Source organism: Chaetodon trifascialis, chromosome 6 (assembly GCF_039877785.1).
Source record: "Chaetodon trifascialis isolate fChaTrf1 chromosome 6, fChaTrf1.hap1, whole genome shotgun sequence".
Taxonomy (NCBI): domain Eukaryota; kingdom Metazoa; phylum Chordata; class Actinopteri; order Chaetodontiformes; family Chaetodontidae; genus Chaetodon; species Chaetodon trifascialis.
In genome coordinates, this window is record NC_092061.1 from 8,285,552 (window position 1) to 8,303,833 (window position 18,282).

General features: G+C 45.1%; 1 protein-coding gene across 2 annotated transcripts in view; it reads left to right on the forward strand.

Moving 5' to 3' along the window:
- The window catches only part of fam222aa (family with sequence similarity 222 member Aa), a 45,910-nt gene extending 32,933 nt beyond the window's left edge, over window positions 1–12,977 (forward strand). For both annotated transcript variants that reach the window (XM_070963793.1, XM_070963794.1), the window contains one exon: window positions 9,473–12,977. In XM_070963793.1, the coding sequence (XP_070819894.1) occupies window positions 9,473–10,950 (1,478 nt within the window). In that variant the 3' untranslated portion in view covers window positions 10,951–12,977. The remainder of the gene's footprint in view (window positions 1–9,472) is intronic.
- Window positions 12,978–18,282: the final 5,305 nt, after the last annotated feature.

Here is an 18,282-nt window from a genome sequence, read left to right on the forward strand (position 1 = left end):
TCACAGCGTGGCATATTCTCTTAAAGACAGGACAGGGAGGGCACAACATAAATCTTTCAGGTCAGGATTTTCACACGTCGTATTTCTTTCTTGGCTCTGTGTCCTGTGCTGCTCTCTGCCTCGTCGCTGAATGGTTTTATCTCTGCTCCTTCTTCCTGATGTTTCCCCATATCTGGCCTCGCAGTTTGGCTTTTTTTTTCTTCTGTGAGCCTCCCTTTGTTCGTCTCTATCAGCCATGTCATCTGGAGAGGTGTACCGAGACAAAACAACTGGCACCAGCTGCTTTTTGGTGCACTGGCTGCCTCTAACTTGCGGGTGACCCTTCTGGATCGCGTTAATTACGCTGCGGAGATTTGTTTTGGAAATCAAAGCTGTCCAACCTGTTGTTGTGTTTTGTCTCCGTATCTGTTTGCTCTGGAGCACAGCTTTCCACAAGGTTCAATGAGGGTGTGTTGTGAAGTGGCAGGGCTGGATGTAAAATGGAAAAACCTAGAGAAGGAGGAGAGGGCAGCAGAGAGGCAGGGATATAACTGGAGGAGAGTAGGGGGTGGGGTTGACTTTGATGCCATAGGAATGAGTTCACAGGCTCATGAGCACAGGCCTAATCGCACATGACAATATCGGCTGGTGTGCCAGTCGCAACGCATAACCACCCCGCTGCTTGTGCTGACTCGGGGTATTTGCTGATAAAGCTCTGCTTTCTAGACCATGCTGTATGCACAATGAGGGTGGCCCAGGCAGGCCCGAGGGCTGGCTCATCACAGGCAGCCCGCAAACCGGGGGCTAGGTCCCCCCATCTATACAGAGCCGTGCACTCCACTAAGCCCTTTGGCCAGACTTGATTATTAAACAGAGAGCCGTTTTGTGATGAATATAGTTATTTTTTCCATTCATAATCTATTATGTTGCCCATCCAGGCCCATAAATTATTGCAAATGGAAAGAGCCTGGCGAAACTGGTGCCTGAAATGAGGTCGTGGCTGTGTTCACACTGTGAAATATTCAGGGATGATATTTTTCTATTGAAATGCCTTCTTTTTCTTCTTCTTCATCTTCTTCTTTTTTGGCTGTCATGGGAACAAACATGGAGCCGGTTCTTTTTGTTTGGTCGTTTTGTTTATGGAGTGCAGCGTGTAGTGTGAGTTAAACATGTTGCCCCAGTTTCTGTGTTTTGTTCGGAGCACGGATGTCCCACAAAAGGCCTGACATGGCTGCTGCTGGCCTGCATTCCTCTGTGGCTCAAAGAGGACGTAAACTGCACTCGGCGGTGTTGTTTTTGCTGGACAGATCATCAGTAATTAAGACGTGCAGTGATCCTGTGATTTCTTGCTTTAAAACATAACATAAAAGGCCTAATAAAGCTGCCTAAATATCGTTTTGTCCTTTCAAATCTTCACAAAGGTTAGTGCTGATAACAATGTTTTAATTCCAGAGAGAGGCAGCAGGTCTGCTTTGATGGTGCCAGTGGTGTTAATGGGGCAGGAATGCAGGACGAGCGCTTTCCCACGCTGTTAGTTTTCTTCTGCCGGCGCGTTTGAGACGAGGCTCTGGGCTGGCTAGGCTCTGCTAATGCAGCCAGAGTGCAGACAAATGGAAAGTGACACTTGTGTGTGTAGAATGGTATTTGTGGTGACGCTTTGACTACAGATAATAAAGTGTTCGCCCTGAGGTGATTTCGCCCGGCAAGCACCCCAGATGAAACTCACTTACTCAGAGAGAGAGACGGAAGAGACAGAGAGGGGGGGGGAATGAAGAGACAGAGAGGGTGGGGAGGATGAAGAGACAGAGAGGGGGGGGACGATGAAGAGACAGAGAGGGGGGATGACGAGACAGATGAAGCAAAAGAAGAGATAAAGAAAAATATAGAGAGGAGGTAAAGAGGATGAGGAAGCAGCAAAAAGATCAAGAGACATGTGGAGGGAAATTCATGGATCAGAGGGTTCAGAGGTCACGGAGATTTGTCCCTTTGGCTTCATCCAGTTTTAACTGTGAATCACCTGCTTTTGGGAAAAACAAAGAAGTCGCACAGATCTTGCGTAGACTTTATGGTTTTGACGACTAATAGGCATCGATGTTGGAGCTACTAAAGAGAAAGGATGTCAGGTTCATCCGGAGGGTAAAACGTTTGGATCAACTGTTGTTAGCAGGATCTGTGTGTGTGTGTGTGTGTGTGTGTGTGTGTGTGTGTGTGTGTGTGTGTGTGTGTGTGTGTGTGTGTGTGTGTGTGTGTGTGTGTGTGTCTGCCAGGCCATGTGTACAGAGGAGTCCTTCAGGATCAATCAATTCTCAGTAATTTCCCCTACAGCCCATAAAAGCCAGGTCTGTCTGGAAGGAGCATGAGGTTGCCACATCAAACCAGCTAATTAATTTTCATGGCTGATTCAGTAACATCTGGCTTTAGAGATAAATTGTAACGAGAAAATGTAAACATGGCTGTGTCCTGGCGGTATAATATTTCAGTTTCTTGGGAGGAAACCTTCATAATAGAAGCCTAATTAGCTGTTTTGATCTGACACATTGACCACCATCAAGTTCTACACCAACGTGAAACAGTGAAATAATTATAGTATCAATAGACAAACATGTTGTGCAGAAAGTGTCAGTGGATCTTGTTTTTTCTGCTCCCATCTGGTGCTATCTGTACCTGCAGACCTTATCTCAGCCTCAGTGTACTGTATTAACCGCACACGTGTACTGCCTCTCTGCAGGCTAACTAAATGACCTCATGCTGCAGTCTGTGTGAGGAGGAAGCCCAAATTAGGCTCTCAATTTGGTATTTCTTCCATCTGCTTGTGCAGGAAATAGATAGATTAAATCTTAGATGAGATTGGGTTTAATGAAATGAAAGATTAGATTTGGGAGTTTAGTCCAAGTTTTTTAAATCTCTTTTAATGATTAAATCCATTTTTGACATTGTGCCATGTCTGCGTGCCTGTGAAGGATCAGTGTGCAGATTGCTTTAACATTCTCATTATCCTCTTTGCTATTTGTGAAACATGTTGGCAGGTTAAAAGTCCAATATGTGATTGCAGTATGGCACCCCCTGTGATTTTATGTATTCATTCGATTCAGATATTTCCGTGTGATTTAGTGTGTGACATTCGAATTAGAAGTAGCACGATGTGACTGTGACATGGACGGTTTGTTTACTTTGCGAAACACAAATTTTTGACTTCAAGATTTGCATGAAAAATTACAATCGGCCCCCTCAAAAATAAACGTGAAGAATTTGGAGAAGACAGAGAGGAGTTTGGTGAAGAAGGCCACGCTTTCTTTTCTTCTTCCCCTTGTACAGTTTGCATCTGTTTGATGATTATGATGACACAAGCAGTCGTGAATTCAGACAGCTCTATCCTCTGAGAAATCATTGCAGTTTGATTTTTATCTTTGCAATTATAGATAGCAAAGGCCTGACAAATAATTGCCTTGATTTTTTTTCTCTCTCTGTGTTGTTGCACAGAAAATCAACCTTGAGATGAACAGAGGGAGATGAGTGTTCCTAAAAATGGCTTTTCTGATATCAAGCAAGCAGCAGGGTTCCCTTTCCCCTAACGTGCACTCGAATTGATTAGTCCTCTGGCTGAGGGCATATTCAACATGTCTGCCCCCCTGCAAGGCTGCTCTACCCTGTTGATCACTGGCTCATACATGTGCTTCCTCTGCTCCCTCTCTTCTCAGGAAGCTCCTGTGGGGCACTGAGGCTTTGATTGACTGGCGGCCGAGTCCACAGGACGCCTCTATTATTATCATCTCTACCTCTGCAGAGGGGCGGGGGGCTATGTCCAGGGGGTCTGGCCGACAGCCCCCGCTTTGTGTGCCCGATAGTCAATTAGAGGCAGCGCACTGCCGGAGACGAGTGGGATGCAGGGTTAATTGCAGAGGACCAAACAGCTGGCTCTATCAGGGCCCATTGTGTTTGCAGCAGTTGTCACGGCAATTGAGGCCTGGCTGTAATCGCTGACTAATCAGCCCTGTGCCAGATGACACCTCCATTAGCACAAGGCAGGTATTGTTCAGGATGCGAAGCTGCCTCTGGCTTCCCCCCGCCAGCCCGTCCTTTTACGGCAGGCTCATGGAGGTGGAGAGAGGATGTCATAGACCCTGATCCTATCTGCTAAGAGCTAAACAATAGCCGCGGGTCAAGGGTCCCTCCATGGCACAATGCTGTTGAATCTGCCCTTTCTAGGCTGCAGCACATTTGACAGGTCATCCTTTTTTTTGCAAGCTGAGGGGTTCTGACGCGACGGACTGTTCTAGCCATGAATTATTAATTTGAATAACTTGCAATTAGGGCAAAGTGTCTGTTAGTAGTGGAATGTGGAGAGGGGCATCCTGGTGGTCCAGCGGTCTCAAATGCATAGCACGGAATTTAAAAATCCCCAATTTGAATCCTCTGTTGCATGCAAAAGAATAACATTTTGGGGGGGAAAAAAGACCCAGCACATAAAGCTGCATGTAGGTTGAAAAGATACACGATCAGTGTAGCAGCTAATGTCCTCTCTGGGCTCACACACATTAAACAGGAGCCGTCCCTCTCAGGGGAAAAGGCTCCCTCTGAACCCCGTGTTTTCTTTCATCTTTCTGGTTCATCTCTGCTCCCGTTGTTTGCCCTAACCTCATCACAGACGGCTCTGTTTGTTTGGGCCGAAGTTAATGTGTACTATGCACTCGTTGTTCTGTGAAAACTTAATTGCAGTTCAGCCAAACGATCCTCTCCTTTCATTTAAACAGGCACTTTTTTTTCCCCCCTCTGCTCACCAGTGTACATGGTCAGAGGGGATCAAAGCGTGTGGTAAGTAGGGATACAGGCTCGCAGGAGTGAGTGAGAAAACGCCAAGGGCTTTTTGATGTGTTGGAGCGTTTTCTCCACTAATAAGAAGAAACTTCTCCAACCTGCTCATAATTTTAGAACACTTGGAACACTAATAAATGGGAGCAAGGGCATTTCAGGCAGTTCTCTCAGATTTTTCCCTCTGCTTATTCATTTAAACCTCTAATTAAAATGCAAAGCATTCTCGTGGTCCTCTGGATTTGGTGCTGCACTCTCGCACAGCCTCTGACTCCCTATCTCCTCTCCCTTTTTTCTCCACTCCTCTGCTACCCCCCACCCCCCCCACCCCTTTCCACCTCACCTAACTCCCTGCTCTCATACTCTCTCTGACTGCCTTTGCTTCTTGTGATCAACACAATTTGACCTCTCACTTGGAAGAAGTGCACAGAATTTAATGGATTTTTTACAGTCTAATCTAACCAGTTCCCTCTTTATTGCTGTTTTGTACCCAGTGGACCTCGTCTTTACCAGCCCCCCCCCACACCCACACCCACACCCACCTCCACCACCACCACCACCACCTCCTCCTCCACCCTCGCACCAAGAAAATTAGTTCATCAGAATTCAAAATGTACTGCTGGCTAATTAAAGGAGTGTTAATTGAGTGTTCAGAATTGGGTACCCCCTTCACTAAACGCACTCAGATACACACACACATGCATGCATACACAGAAGCACACATGCAATCACAGTGACAGCACGGGGGTACACCAAGGACGTTGCGCTTGGGGAGTTTCATGCCAATCAAAAATGGAGAGAAAGGAGAGTGCCCATCCTCCAAGTGAAATGGGATTTCTAGATCATATCATGGCCTACTGCAGCTCAGTCTGCCATGTTATCCTATCCAAGCCTTGCTATCTCTGTCTGACCGCTGGAGAGTGTAACACTGCACAGATAGCCTCTCTCACTGCGTGCATCGTACTAATGAGGGGTGGCATTTAGAGATGTGCTGCTCTGACACATGGGCATTGTGTGCCAGGCACTGGGTGATTAAGGACGAAGGTCAGCCCATTAATTGCCTCCCTGCCATCTCCGCTCCCTGGCGCGTGATCTCTCAGAACTAATGCATGTGTTTGCCTGAGCTTTTATCTCATCTCCAGTGCAGTTCAATCATATGCTTGGTTTGTTTACATTCCTTTCATGTGAAAGTTTTTTTTCCTTGCTTATTGTAAAAGCAGCTCTAGCCCAGGTTTCCCTGTTCATTTACTATAAGCTGTTTCATGTGCTTGTGAGTGCACATAGCCTCCTGCTCTCAGGAAGGGAAAAAGCATATTCTTCCATCCCCAGGGGAAATAATTAATCCTTACAAGGCTGTCGCATGTCGAAATGAAGCGAGTGTGAAGCATTTAGCCCAGGAGGCATTGCAGGCTGTCGCCCGCACAGGCACCTGTTGTTGTCCCTGCCCTACATTTCATGAGAGAGCGCTGAGCAGAGGATAACAACATGCTCCACTGATGGCAAATGAGACACACAACTGCACATGCAGGTTTGTGTGTGTATGCGTGTGTGAGTGTATGTTTTTGCCCCCCCAACCCCCCCCCATTATCGTGCATTGTGTTTGCATGCACGACCACGCCAGGGAGTGTGCACAGGTGCAGGAAACCCCCTACCTTATGAGGAGGTGAGGGCTCACACAAAGGAGGCAGTGTTGGCTGCCTCAGAGGGTGTTTATCAGGCAGCACCATCTGTATGCTGCTGCTCATAGCTATGATCTACTGCAGCCTAAACCAATAAGTCACAGAGCGCCAGCCTAAAAAGAGACTCTCTCCTTTAACCTCCACGTCCTCACTTATAGACTTACTGCTCTGGAGGAGAGAGATGTGGAGACCCTGCGCATCAAACACACAGTGTGTACAACAGTGTGTGTATGAGAGTGAAATTACACCTCAGTTTGTGGCCATACTTACTGTAATCAACTTTGCTATAAAATTTATACCATGGAACTTTTTAAAGAGGAAGCTGGAATCAGAAGCATCCAGATGCTCATTTGCCTCCTCCTCCTCTTCTTCCTTTATGCCTGTGGGTTCTAATAACCGGAAGCCTTTGTGGAGCTGAGATGGGTTTTGTAGGCCTGAAAGGCCTCTAATCCCTGTGGCCTGTGAAGTGTGAAACCCTTTGATGCCAGGTTGGTGTGCCAAAGGCTCTGCCTATTGACAAACAAGGGCCAAGCTGGGAAAAGACGGAGGGAGAGGGCTTTCTCGTCTCTCAGAAGAAATGCAGGCTCAGGCATGGAAAATATGGACTCAGTCAGTGAGAAGGAATAGAATTAGCCACCCTTTAATGAATTTCCTGGCTGTTTTTATAGTTTTTTTTTCCTCATGTGGCAGTAATTAGGTGGAATGATGGGCATATTGCAGCTGGGGGCTTGTAGGGGCGGCAGGGCACAGGCCCTTGATATGCCTGAAAGCCAAGTATCTTTCCTCATTTAGACCATGTGATGATCAAAGACAGGGTTTTTTTGCCCTCATGTAAAGAAGATCAGAAAAAAATGCTGCCATTCCATTTGCATGTGGATCAGCAATGTGCTTTGAAATGAGCATGTTTTTCTCTTCTGAGCAAATGAAATAAGTCTTCTGTCAGTTTTCCACTGCAAGTCAGAACATCAAAGCAAATGGCACTGCTGTCACCAGGGAAGCAGAGCTTTGCCTCAGTAAGGTTGGTTAGATCTTTGATAGGCTGACCTGGCACACTCAGCCTAGCCCATTAGGATGGCACCAGGTTCCCTCACTCTGATTAAAACGAAGTCATTAAAGCCAGGCTGGTTTTACAAATTTAAATTCTAATTTCAAGTGTGGTGTTTCTGATTTAGAGAGCATGTTTTCTGCAGGATGAGCCAAACTGACTGGAATAGGTTGTGCACAAAATTTGACTCGGGATATTCACAGTCGCTCCCCTCTGCTGTTAAATTCCCAATTTATTTCTTTTATGATATGGATCTTGTAGATTTAATCATTTTCACAGTTGGAGACCCATAGGGTTGTTGAAATGAACTCCCCATGCTATCTGTAATGGGAGCAAAGAAATGAGAATTGTGACTACTTGGCTGTGGAGTCTCTTTAAAATGATTTTGCAATTGCAAAGGAAATGGAGTGAGTCCCAGTCACAGCCTGCACCCTGCAGACTCCTTAGGTCGCCAGGACATTTGCTGACGGCACAGTTATGGCAGTTAATTTTTGTGCGTTTTGTTAGCTTTTGCATAAAAATGTCATTTTTGAAGGGGTTGCAAGTCATTTGTGGCAGCTGATATATTGCTTGTAAATTGAGTTCTTTTCCCAACCCCCCACCCTTTTTGTTACACTGAGCTAAGTAGCCATGAAATTGCCTGAATAATGTCGTTTAAATCCAATCTCACCGCGGCCCCTCACCTCCATGCCCAGCCCCCAAACAATGACACATGGTGCGGTTTTTAGAAATTGCCATTTTCCTGTTTGCCACCTCAATTCACAATGGCCAAGCCTTGGCTCATTGAGCGAGGGCCATTGCTAGTCTCGCCCGCCACGTTCACTGCTGAATTGAATTTTGGGATTGGATTGGTTTCATATGGCAAACAGTACAGATCATTTACATGTATATTTATAGCAAAGTCTTTGTGCTTGCCTTTTGTCTGTTGTGCCATATATTATTCTATGAATGTAAACTGAAGACATGTAATAACAATCAATATAACATGAACACAAGAGCCTTTTTCTGCTACTCTATGTTCAAGGAAAAACCATTGGCATGTCTTATGTTTTGATCTCAATGATAATGAGTTTCTGTCTTTTTCAATGCTTTTCAGCATGTGTTCATCTGCAAACTGATTTTTCCATTTTTATCCTCGACTAAGTTTGCAAATAGTAGCACTCCAGCCTTCTTGACTTGACTCTGGTCTGACATAGTTAACCTTAACCAGGCTAGTAATTCCCCATAGATGTTTAATTGGTTTTTTTGTGAGGGCCTCTCCACGTACTCCTCGATTGAATAAATGTGGAAATTCTGTGGCCAAGGGTAAGACCCAGTAAGTGATACCACTTATAAATCTCAAATGTGCCACTGCAATTAAACAAGCTTTTATCCCCTCCCCTTCGTCCCTCCTTGCCTGGTATCCAAGGCTAACCCAATTCAATGCTAAAGAGAGTCCGAATTAATTTCACAATGGACTGATTTAACAGCGCCTAAGGTACCAGGCTTTGACAGAATGAGTTTTTAAAAAGATCCATTTGTCTAGGGATGAACTTCCACAGGAGGGTGTGAAAATGAGATGGAAAGAAAGCTCAAATGGAGGAGGGGAGCGATGGAACATAAATGAATGTCAGCCCTGATTTACGATTTGCAAACTCTGATTGGGTTCTTCTGCTGTGTTTCTGCTGTTTGTGCCTGGTTTTATTCACCTGCACTTGTAGAATACTGACGTTTTTCAGTCTGCTTTAGATGTAGTCACTGTAATGCTGCCAGGTTTTACTGTTGTAACAGAGTAGTGGTTATTGCAATTGATTGATTGATCTGACTTTGTGGCTGCCATTGCTGTCGGCTCCTTTGATATTTGTGGTAATTAAACTCCTGGTCTGCTGTTCTGTTCTTCTACACGGGCAGCCATCTGTGGTTTTTTTTTAATCTCAATTATTCATTTGACTCACACTCTTCTCTCTGTTTTGTCTTGCAGGTGAGCTGGTGGTGCCCACACATACCCCACGTTACCCCACCGCAGCAGAGCTTGATGCCTACGCTCAGAAGACGGCCAACAGTCCTCTGTCCATCAAGATCTTCCCCACCAACATCAGGGTTCCCCAGCACAAGCACCTTAACCGGACTGTGAATGGGTATGACACCACAGGGCAACGCTACAGTCCCTACCCACATCTCCACACAGGGGGCTACCATGGTCTGCTTGCTATTGTCAAGGCCTCCTCCTCATCGTCATCATCATCAACATCCACCTTTGTCCCTTCAAAAGGTGTTCTGAAGAACTCGGAAGGCAGACGGACTAAGCTCTCTCCAGCCCACGTAGCTGTTGCCCCATACCCACCCCCTAGTAGTAGCACTTTAGCCAGTGGCCATGGCCAAATGGTATATCACACTGGGCCCTCAAAGCCTCCAGAAGGCCCTGGACTGTCGGTTCCCCCAAATGTCACTGTAGCAGGCTCAGTGATTCCTGTAACAGGGGGCCGAGGCCTGGCCCTGCCCGCACAGTCCAACCTCCCCTCCATCCAGAGCATCATCTACCAGATCAACCAGCATTGCCAGGCCCAGGCTCTGCAGCAGGTGTGCCAAGGGGCGGCGACAGCACCGTCGAATTCCAGCCCCTCCAAGCAGGGCACAACTGTCATGGGGCTCTCTTCTAGCTCCTCAGGTGGAGGCTACGTGGTAGGAATGGGTCCCCAGGCTAACATGGTGTACACAGGGCCTGGGCTGCCGGCTCAAAATGCAGAGGCGATGAAGACCGGTGTGTATGCTGATGGTATGGACTATATCCTTTGGCAGAAGCAGCAACAACAGCAACAACAGCAGCAGCAGCAGCATCAACAGGCCGTGCTCCGCATGTACAGTGGAGGTAGCGGAGGAGGGGGCGCCATCAGCAAGTCCCCCGAAACTTGTGTTCCAGGGGGCGGGATTATGGCGGCCCAAGTGTCCTCCTCTTCCTCCAGACCTTACCATCTGACGGCGAGTGCCAGTGGCGGAGGCGGGTTGGACAAAGTCAGCTCTTCCCCTTTGAACTGTGTGGGTATGCATGGAAATTTCTCAGTGGGTCAGTACTTTGCCCCACCATGGAACAGTGTGCTGGTGACACCTGACAGTGACTGCTACAACCCCCAGGAGCTTATGGGCACCTCCACAGGAGGGCCAGCCACGGGGCACAGAGAGATGGGCTACCCCCATCACCATCACCTCTACCACCACCATCATCATCATCATCACCCTGCTATAGACAGCGGGGGAGGTTTGTGCTGCAGCCTGCCCAGCAAGAGCTTGTGCAACACGTCTGTACTGAGCAGCAGCTTGCAGTCTCTGGAGTACCTGATCAACGACATCCACCCACCCTGCATCAAGGAGCAGATGCTTGGCAAAGGCTACGAGACTGTGTCTGTGCCACGTCTGTTAGACCACCAGCATGCACACATCCGCCTCCCTGTTTACAGATAGAGGGGGAAGAAGAGGAGGAGGAAGAGAATCAAGAGTTGCAAATTTGTGAAGAAAATCAAAGTTAAAGAACAGAGATGTTTTTCTGGGTACAGATTGTTGAGAGTGGCACTGCTTTAACTAGTGTGGGAGCTTAGAGAAGAGCAGTTGATGTGCTGTGCAACCCTGAGTTTGTTGGTTTCAAGGCAGGCTGTGGGAATCCCGAATAAGAAAGGTGGTAGTGATTGCCAGTGGGAGTGAAAAGGGATTTCAAGATTCTCCAGATGTTCCATTGTGTGGTTTGCCAATAGGAATTTTGGATTGATTTATTTTTTCTTCTTTTTTTTGTTGTTGTTGTTTTTTGGTTTTCATTTTACTTGCCTGAACTGTTTTGACGAGAATCATAGGTTGACATGAAGTGCATATGCCACTCGTATCCCCCTTCCAAATACTAAGGATGAAGCTACTGTGTAGGTTGTCACTGAAACGGTCTTAAAAGGGCCGACATTTAGGGCTGCTCTCAAAATCCAAAACTCTGTAACAGCACACACATAAACACTCACATAAACACACATACAGATACATGTGGAGACTAAAATTATAGGCAGTACTCGAGTGGGTATGTACAAGGATCATAAGGTTGAATTAAAAGGATAGTACAATATTAGTTATTATTTGCTGTTATAATTGATACATAAATTGCACTGCTTGAATCTTGTTAACTTTGAAGTTTGGAATTGGGTAGTTTGAATATGATATATTTAAGAAACTTGAAAAACTTGAACCTATTTTTTGTTGTTTTATATATTTGTAGGTATATTATATGCATCGGCTGCTATGAGGAAAAGTGTCTCAAATGCTTTTTTTTATTTTATTTTTTTCCACTTTTGTTTTTATGGTTTAATGATTCCTCCTTAAGCTGATGTGCAGTCTCTTATGTCCTGGTGCGAGGCATAGTCGCTGCTTTGGTTCTGTAAGAACCCGGTCGGAGAGCTCTTTTTCCTAACCAACACTGGAATCTACAATAAATCTTGAAATACTTATTTAAAAAGAAAATGTCGCAAAAAAAAAAACAAGATAAAAAGAAATGTTACAATGAAGAATGTGATTGGGAGGTTATCTACATAACCTGTATGTTTATGCGTGTATGTGGCTGAGTGCATGCGCGTGTGTGCATTTTAGTTTGTGTTCTTCAAAATCCTCAGACTTTTTTTTTTCTTTTCTTTTCTTTTTTTTTCCAATTGTGTCATTACAGGATTTCTACCACCAAGACTGAAAAACTGATTCACCAGTCCCATGAACATCATATCTGAGTAATGTACAGGAGACTTGGCTCCCTGCTGTTGGAGGCTTTAGATATTCTCTGGAGCGTGAGTAGAGCTCACAAGTTCTCACGAGACTCCTGTAGTTACAGTGCTACATCCCCTGCTTCTGTCCAGTGTTATCATCAGGACAGAAAGAGGTGGGAACACATGGAAGTCCTGTTTTGGGGGTGCCGTTCACCCCTGATCCTGCAAACAAAAAACAAAATGAAAACAATCATGCCCTGTCCTCTGACATCAGATGAAATGAGACGAGGCTCACTGCTTGCCCTTGTCCGTTTCAGCCCCTGGTTGGGACACATTTAGCCCGGGCCAATCTTAACTTGATGATTCAGAGCAGTGAAATATTTATTATGACTGTGAGATTCCCTTGAATGTACTGCACTTAAATTACTGCAATGTGTTATTGCCTTGTGGGACTCAAGTGAAAGAGAAAAATTGGATCAGTGCAGCAGTCCTCTGGTCTTAAATTAGCATTTCTTTTGTCCGTCAAATTTCAATGGTAAATTGAATTTAGTAACTGGAGAGAGAGTGACGGAGCTTTGTTGTGGGGAAATACTGGCATCAGTCTAGATTTATGAAGTGCAATTATTATGACTGTATTAACATTTTTCTCTGAGCTTACACCAAAAAATGTAAACTACAGTTGTCAATACATTCCCAATGTACCACATCCCTAATCCCTCTCCTTTTTTGTTTTGAGGTGTAAAATAAATTTCTTTAAGAATATATTCAGAAGCCACATCTTGGCTTTGAAGTCTGTCATTATTTTTTAACGTATGTCCTCTAGAAGTCAGTGGGAAATTGGGCCCCTGTTTCTGCAGCTCTGTGAGATCCAGAGTGGAGCGTGATGTGTGATGTAGATCCTTTCCTGTACTGTAGCGATAAAACCTCAACTGTGGAGAAAACCCAGATTTTTTTTAACTGATCATCATTTAAATGTTTACACTTTGGCCATCCAAAGATAAAGGACAGACAGCATTGTTGGAAAAAGAAAGGATTCACTCATGAATATTGAACACGAAGTGAAAAGCAGGAAATAATGTTTCTTTGATCATTTGCACTCCATAAATAGATCAGTTTCTCCCTTAAGATAACCCTTGTTTAATCTTAACTGTGAGCCTTAAATTTTGAGCTAATGGTGTTTGTAGACACGCTGCTGTGTTTGAAGGCTGACAAAGATTTCAGTCGAAAGAATACCAAGCCCCTTGGCTTAAATTTGCACAGTAAGCCTCCTTAACATTCCAGTGAAAAATTTTCATGTTGTTTCAACAGCTTAATACCCCAGCCACAGTGTGATTCCAGCATATTTTCTGTCTTGTAGAAATATTTTGACAGATTTACAGATACATCCCATCCCTAAATCCCCTCCGTTTGGCTTCTGCATCCAAGCATTAAACCCTGTCACATGATGTTGAAGTGAAGAGGAGACACTTGAGGCAGTGGAGTTTCTGGTGTCTGGCCTTTCCCACCAGTGGAGGTCTGAGACACCAGGCCTCTCTGCTAATGGGAATATTGGGTGACGCCTGGCTGCTGGACACTGCCAGTGGAGAGTATTCATTCACTCAAAGGGTTGAAATCAAACCCTTTTCAAATAGCAAGGGATTTCCTATTAGGCACTGAGAGGAATCTCGCCATTTGGAGCCAAGTTCAGCTGAATAAAACAGGGAGACAAAGACACAAAATAAAGGAATTTCTATTTTTAGCCAAAATGTTTAAGTCGGTTCCATTGAATTGTACGAAATATAAGGTGGCGTTTAGTTACTTTTACCATCTTCACTCTATGGCTGCATTTTCTGCTGGACAGGCTCCAAACTGTCTGTCCCCCTGGTCTTTTACACACATTAATGAGCTCCTATTGATGGGATGCATCTTAGCTCTCCAACTCTGGTCCATTCTACAATTCCCGATTTGGACAATGGACGCTTAGCCCATATTAGGATAATAGAATTAAATTTCAAATAGATTTGTGCCTGAGCTGATCCATGCACGGCTCACTCAGCTGCAGAGGCAGAGTGGCATATGGCACGTCATTATCTAAGCCCACCCTCCCCCTGTCCGGGGCCAACAGGGTTCAGCAGTGCTTAAACAAACTGAAGGTTAGGACTGGCTGGCTGGTGTTGAAGGGGAGGACGGCAGGGTTTGTAAGGGGGTGGGGGCGTGGGGGGGTTGCTAAATCACAGCCTCCACAGCGTCTCAGAGGGCCTCAGCGCCGCACCATGGCGCCTGGGCTCAGAGGCCTGCTTGAAAAGCTGGGCTGTGTTTGATCGAGGGGATTTGTTTTCTGTTGGATTATACATGGTTGCTCCCTGCCTGGCTGAGGGGCCCTGTGCAATGTGACAGATCTCCGCAAAAGACAGAGAGAGGGAGAGAGATACAGGGAGGGATTTTGGGGTCAGAGAAGCCTCGAAGCATCAGTAATCAGGATAATTGCCATGTTCCTGGTGCTGCTTTCAGCCCCCCCTCTTTGGCTCTGCGGCCTCATATTCAGATTCGAGCTCTGAGGAAATCACGTTCCTCACTGAAAGACTTACTGTGCCTCAGTTTACTGAAGTCTGCTAAGTGAAATCTTGATTTGTAATTAAGTTTTTAATGCTTGGAAAAATGTTGCCCAGGAAATGATAAATTACACCATCCCAACACCATCTGAAGGGGGGCTTTTAGATCTATAGCGTATCTCTGTGGCTGCAGACTATTGACTGTTAACACGTTTTCAAGGGCAATGAGACACTCACGAGGATGGCCTGAGGGCAAAGTAGATGGAAATTGACTTATGCTGTTTGTAAAAATCCCTTAGTAAATCCCAATAAGTCCATGAAGACCTTTACCCAGTGCAGACGTCCAGTCGCATATTGTGCACCTTAAATACTGCTGAGGAGGAAGGGGAGTGGACGGACCCGTTCAAAGCAGGGTCAGCTCATTCACTTACAACAGAGGGGACGGAGGGATAGAGAAAATAAAGGCAGCTGCTCGCTCTGTAGAGTCTTGGCGCTGCTTCTCTAACATACAGATGACAGAGGGAGGTGGGTGGTGGGGGCTGACGTCCCCTCCACACCGCTTTGGTCAACCCCAGTCATGTCCCCTGGCTGCCCTTGGGCCCCTGGGGCTCTCATCTAAGAGTCCTTCCCAGCATCCCTCCTTAACGTCGTCAGAAGATAAAGTCATGAGGCCAGTCCTCTCCATTTGGCTCCTACCTAGCAAGAAGATACTTTAATCAATAATACAGACGGTCCTGAGGAGGCTTGTATCGTCGGCCCACCAGCCTTATAGCTGTATTGCACAATGTCATTAAAAATTTGTTGTGTTTTGCCACAGAATTAGAGCACAGTGCCATCTCTTTAGTGCGACTGAATAAAACTGGATGGGTCACATGTGAGCGCCGTACAATTTAAATGTTGTTTTAAGCATTTGTTAAATATAACACAAGATTTAAAAAAAAAACAAAAAAAAAACAGCACAGATCACAAAATAAATCAGGATCTTTTTTCCAAAGGCACAGCCCCAGAGCCCTTTTCTAAAAGGCAGTGCAGCAGGTTGTAATTCCAGGAGCTTATAGCTTTTTCTTCAGCGTCACAACTATGTATGTTCAGCTGATAAAGCTTATGGCCTCCAAATATTCATCTAGTTTATGTGGTGGGTACATTTCTGTATCCAATCCAAACACAAAAGTCTGGGGATTTTGCTTTTTTTCTTCCTGTTTCCGTTTACTGTTTGTGTGGCTCTCAGAATGTTCCTGTGGACAAACAGGGCTGTTTTTCCCGAATGATCTCAAATGCACCAACGCTGCCAAAGTCTGAGGGTGCCGCAACCTTGAGAAAAATCATATATATGGAAATGGGAAATCTATAAAGCATCTCTCTTATTGTTCTCCCTGCAGTGTTGTATTTATGTTTAAAAAATGATTTTGTCTCCTCAGGATGAAAAAATGTAAAGAATACCTTGCTTTTTTTTTGGGAAAATGATAATATATGAGTCTTAGATTTCGAAATAAGAAGTCTGAATATAAAAAAAAGCTGTAAAATCCTTTAGTCGTGGGGTTTTCAACTTTTGAATGTGCCTACAGCCAAGCATCCCAGTGATTGCTTACCTTCTTCCCCCTCTGCAGTTCTGCAATCTCCCCCTAATCTCCCCACAACCATCATCTTCAATTTGCTGAAACTGCCACTGTCCCCCCTCCATCCCAACGACCACAGTAGATATTTTGTCTGTTCCCTGCTTTTTGTCAATCTCAGGACTGAAATTTCTTTATTTTAATGTAGATGGTTGTTTTTCATTTGACCTCTCCTCTCTTACGTATTATTGTTTGACATAAGTAAATAAAGCAGATGACTTCTATGCTTGTCTTGTTGTTGTGCTCATCCGTTGTTGTTGTTCTCTCTCTCTCTCTCTCTCTCTCTCTCTCTCTCTCTCTCTCTCTCTCTCTCTCTCTCTCGCTCTCTCGCTCTCTCTCTCTCTCTCTCTTCCTGTAATCATCTTCTTAAACATTTTTTAAGACTCTGGATGAGGCCTTACTGTAATGAAGGTAAGCATATTAGTCTTAGGATTCACTTTGCACATCACCGCCATATGCCAGCCCCCACAATCCTGTTGTTCACTTGACCTTTTTCACCTCTGCAGCAGCATGTTTGGCATAACTGAGGCCTCCCAGTTCACTAAAGATGTGTCCTCTGTGCCATTACTGGAAAACAACCTCATGTTGGGTAATCAAGAAAGAAAGAAAAAAGGGGACAGAAGCCTCAACGCTGTGAGAATGATTGACATTTTCCCTGAATGAGGACTTGGAGAAACTTCTCTTAAGCAGAGGCAAAGGCGAGCTAAGTCTCTTAACATGCAATGGACCAAAGTGGCAAAGACGAGACAGCCTGGCTGTTCAAGCCATATAATGAGGACACATCAGACGTCTCAAATAAACATTTTTCTGAAGCTAATTTGCTACAAATCAAAGCACAGCAACTCATTTTTGTCTCTTGCTGCAGGTCACACTTCATTCAAAAACACACTGAAATGCCAGATTAGTGCTTATTTCTGCATTATATTTTAATTTCATCATTGATAGTCCATATTCTAATACCAAGCTATCAGCCGTACTCTTGTGTATTCTTTTTGTGAGCAGGATTACACCAGTGCAACATGGTCTTAGTCCACTTCCTGAAGATAAGGAACACAAAATACACCCAATCTAAAATGTTAAACAACACATGCGCCTTCAAGAACTCAATATTGACGCCTTTCTTCCTTTCTCTCCTCACTCCCAAACCTCTCCACCCACCTAAAACATCAGATAAGCCGTGGAGTGATGAGCCGGCCGCCTCCACCAGAGCGTGTGGTACTGGGAGACTGCACACTGATTTCATACACGCTCGCTCAGACAGAAAAAGAGCTCTGTGGAGCAGAAATGCTCCTCTTATTAGCAAAACTCATTCACCTGCACGCCACATTGAGTCCATGGCAATTTCACAATAAATCATGAGAGATGCCTATAGAGGCCGGGCAGCAGGCTGACGCTCCGCCGCAGCCGTGCCCTCGCCTGTCAGTTTAGACACTCTGAATCATTTCGGGTTCAGCAGCCTCGTTTCATCTTAGATGAACTGAAAGGTCATCTCACAAGCCACCTAAACAATATGTCTCTGGCTCCTCATCTCCCAGCGCTTGCTGTGATTGCTCATTCCATTTAGAAATACCACACCTTGTGTTGTTTCAGTGGGAATCAGGGAAGGAATTTCAAGCAATTATTTGAAGGCAGAAAATTAGCACTGACTTAAAAGTGTGAGAAACCTGCTCCAGCAGTTTTCTTTTTAGTCCTAACCTGATTTCATCTTTTAGCCGAGAGAATCAGTCAGTGATGATCAATCCACCTGTTTTGCAACGTTACTCTGTGAAATGATGAATGAGACTGTGACCCATACGTAGGAGGGTTTCGCTCCCAGGATCAGACTGCTGGACCTCAGGCAGACAACAAATGTTTCTCTTGAAGCCATCAGACAGTCTGGAGTGTTGTTTAGTGAATAAAGAATGAGTTGGCCCAAGTCCAGCC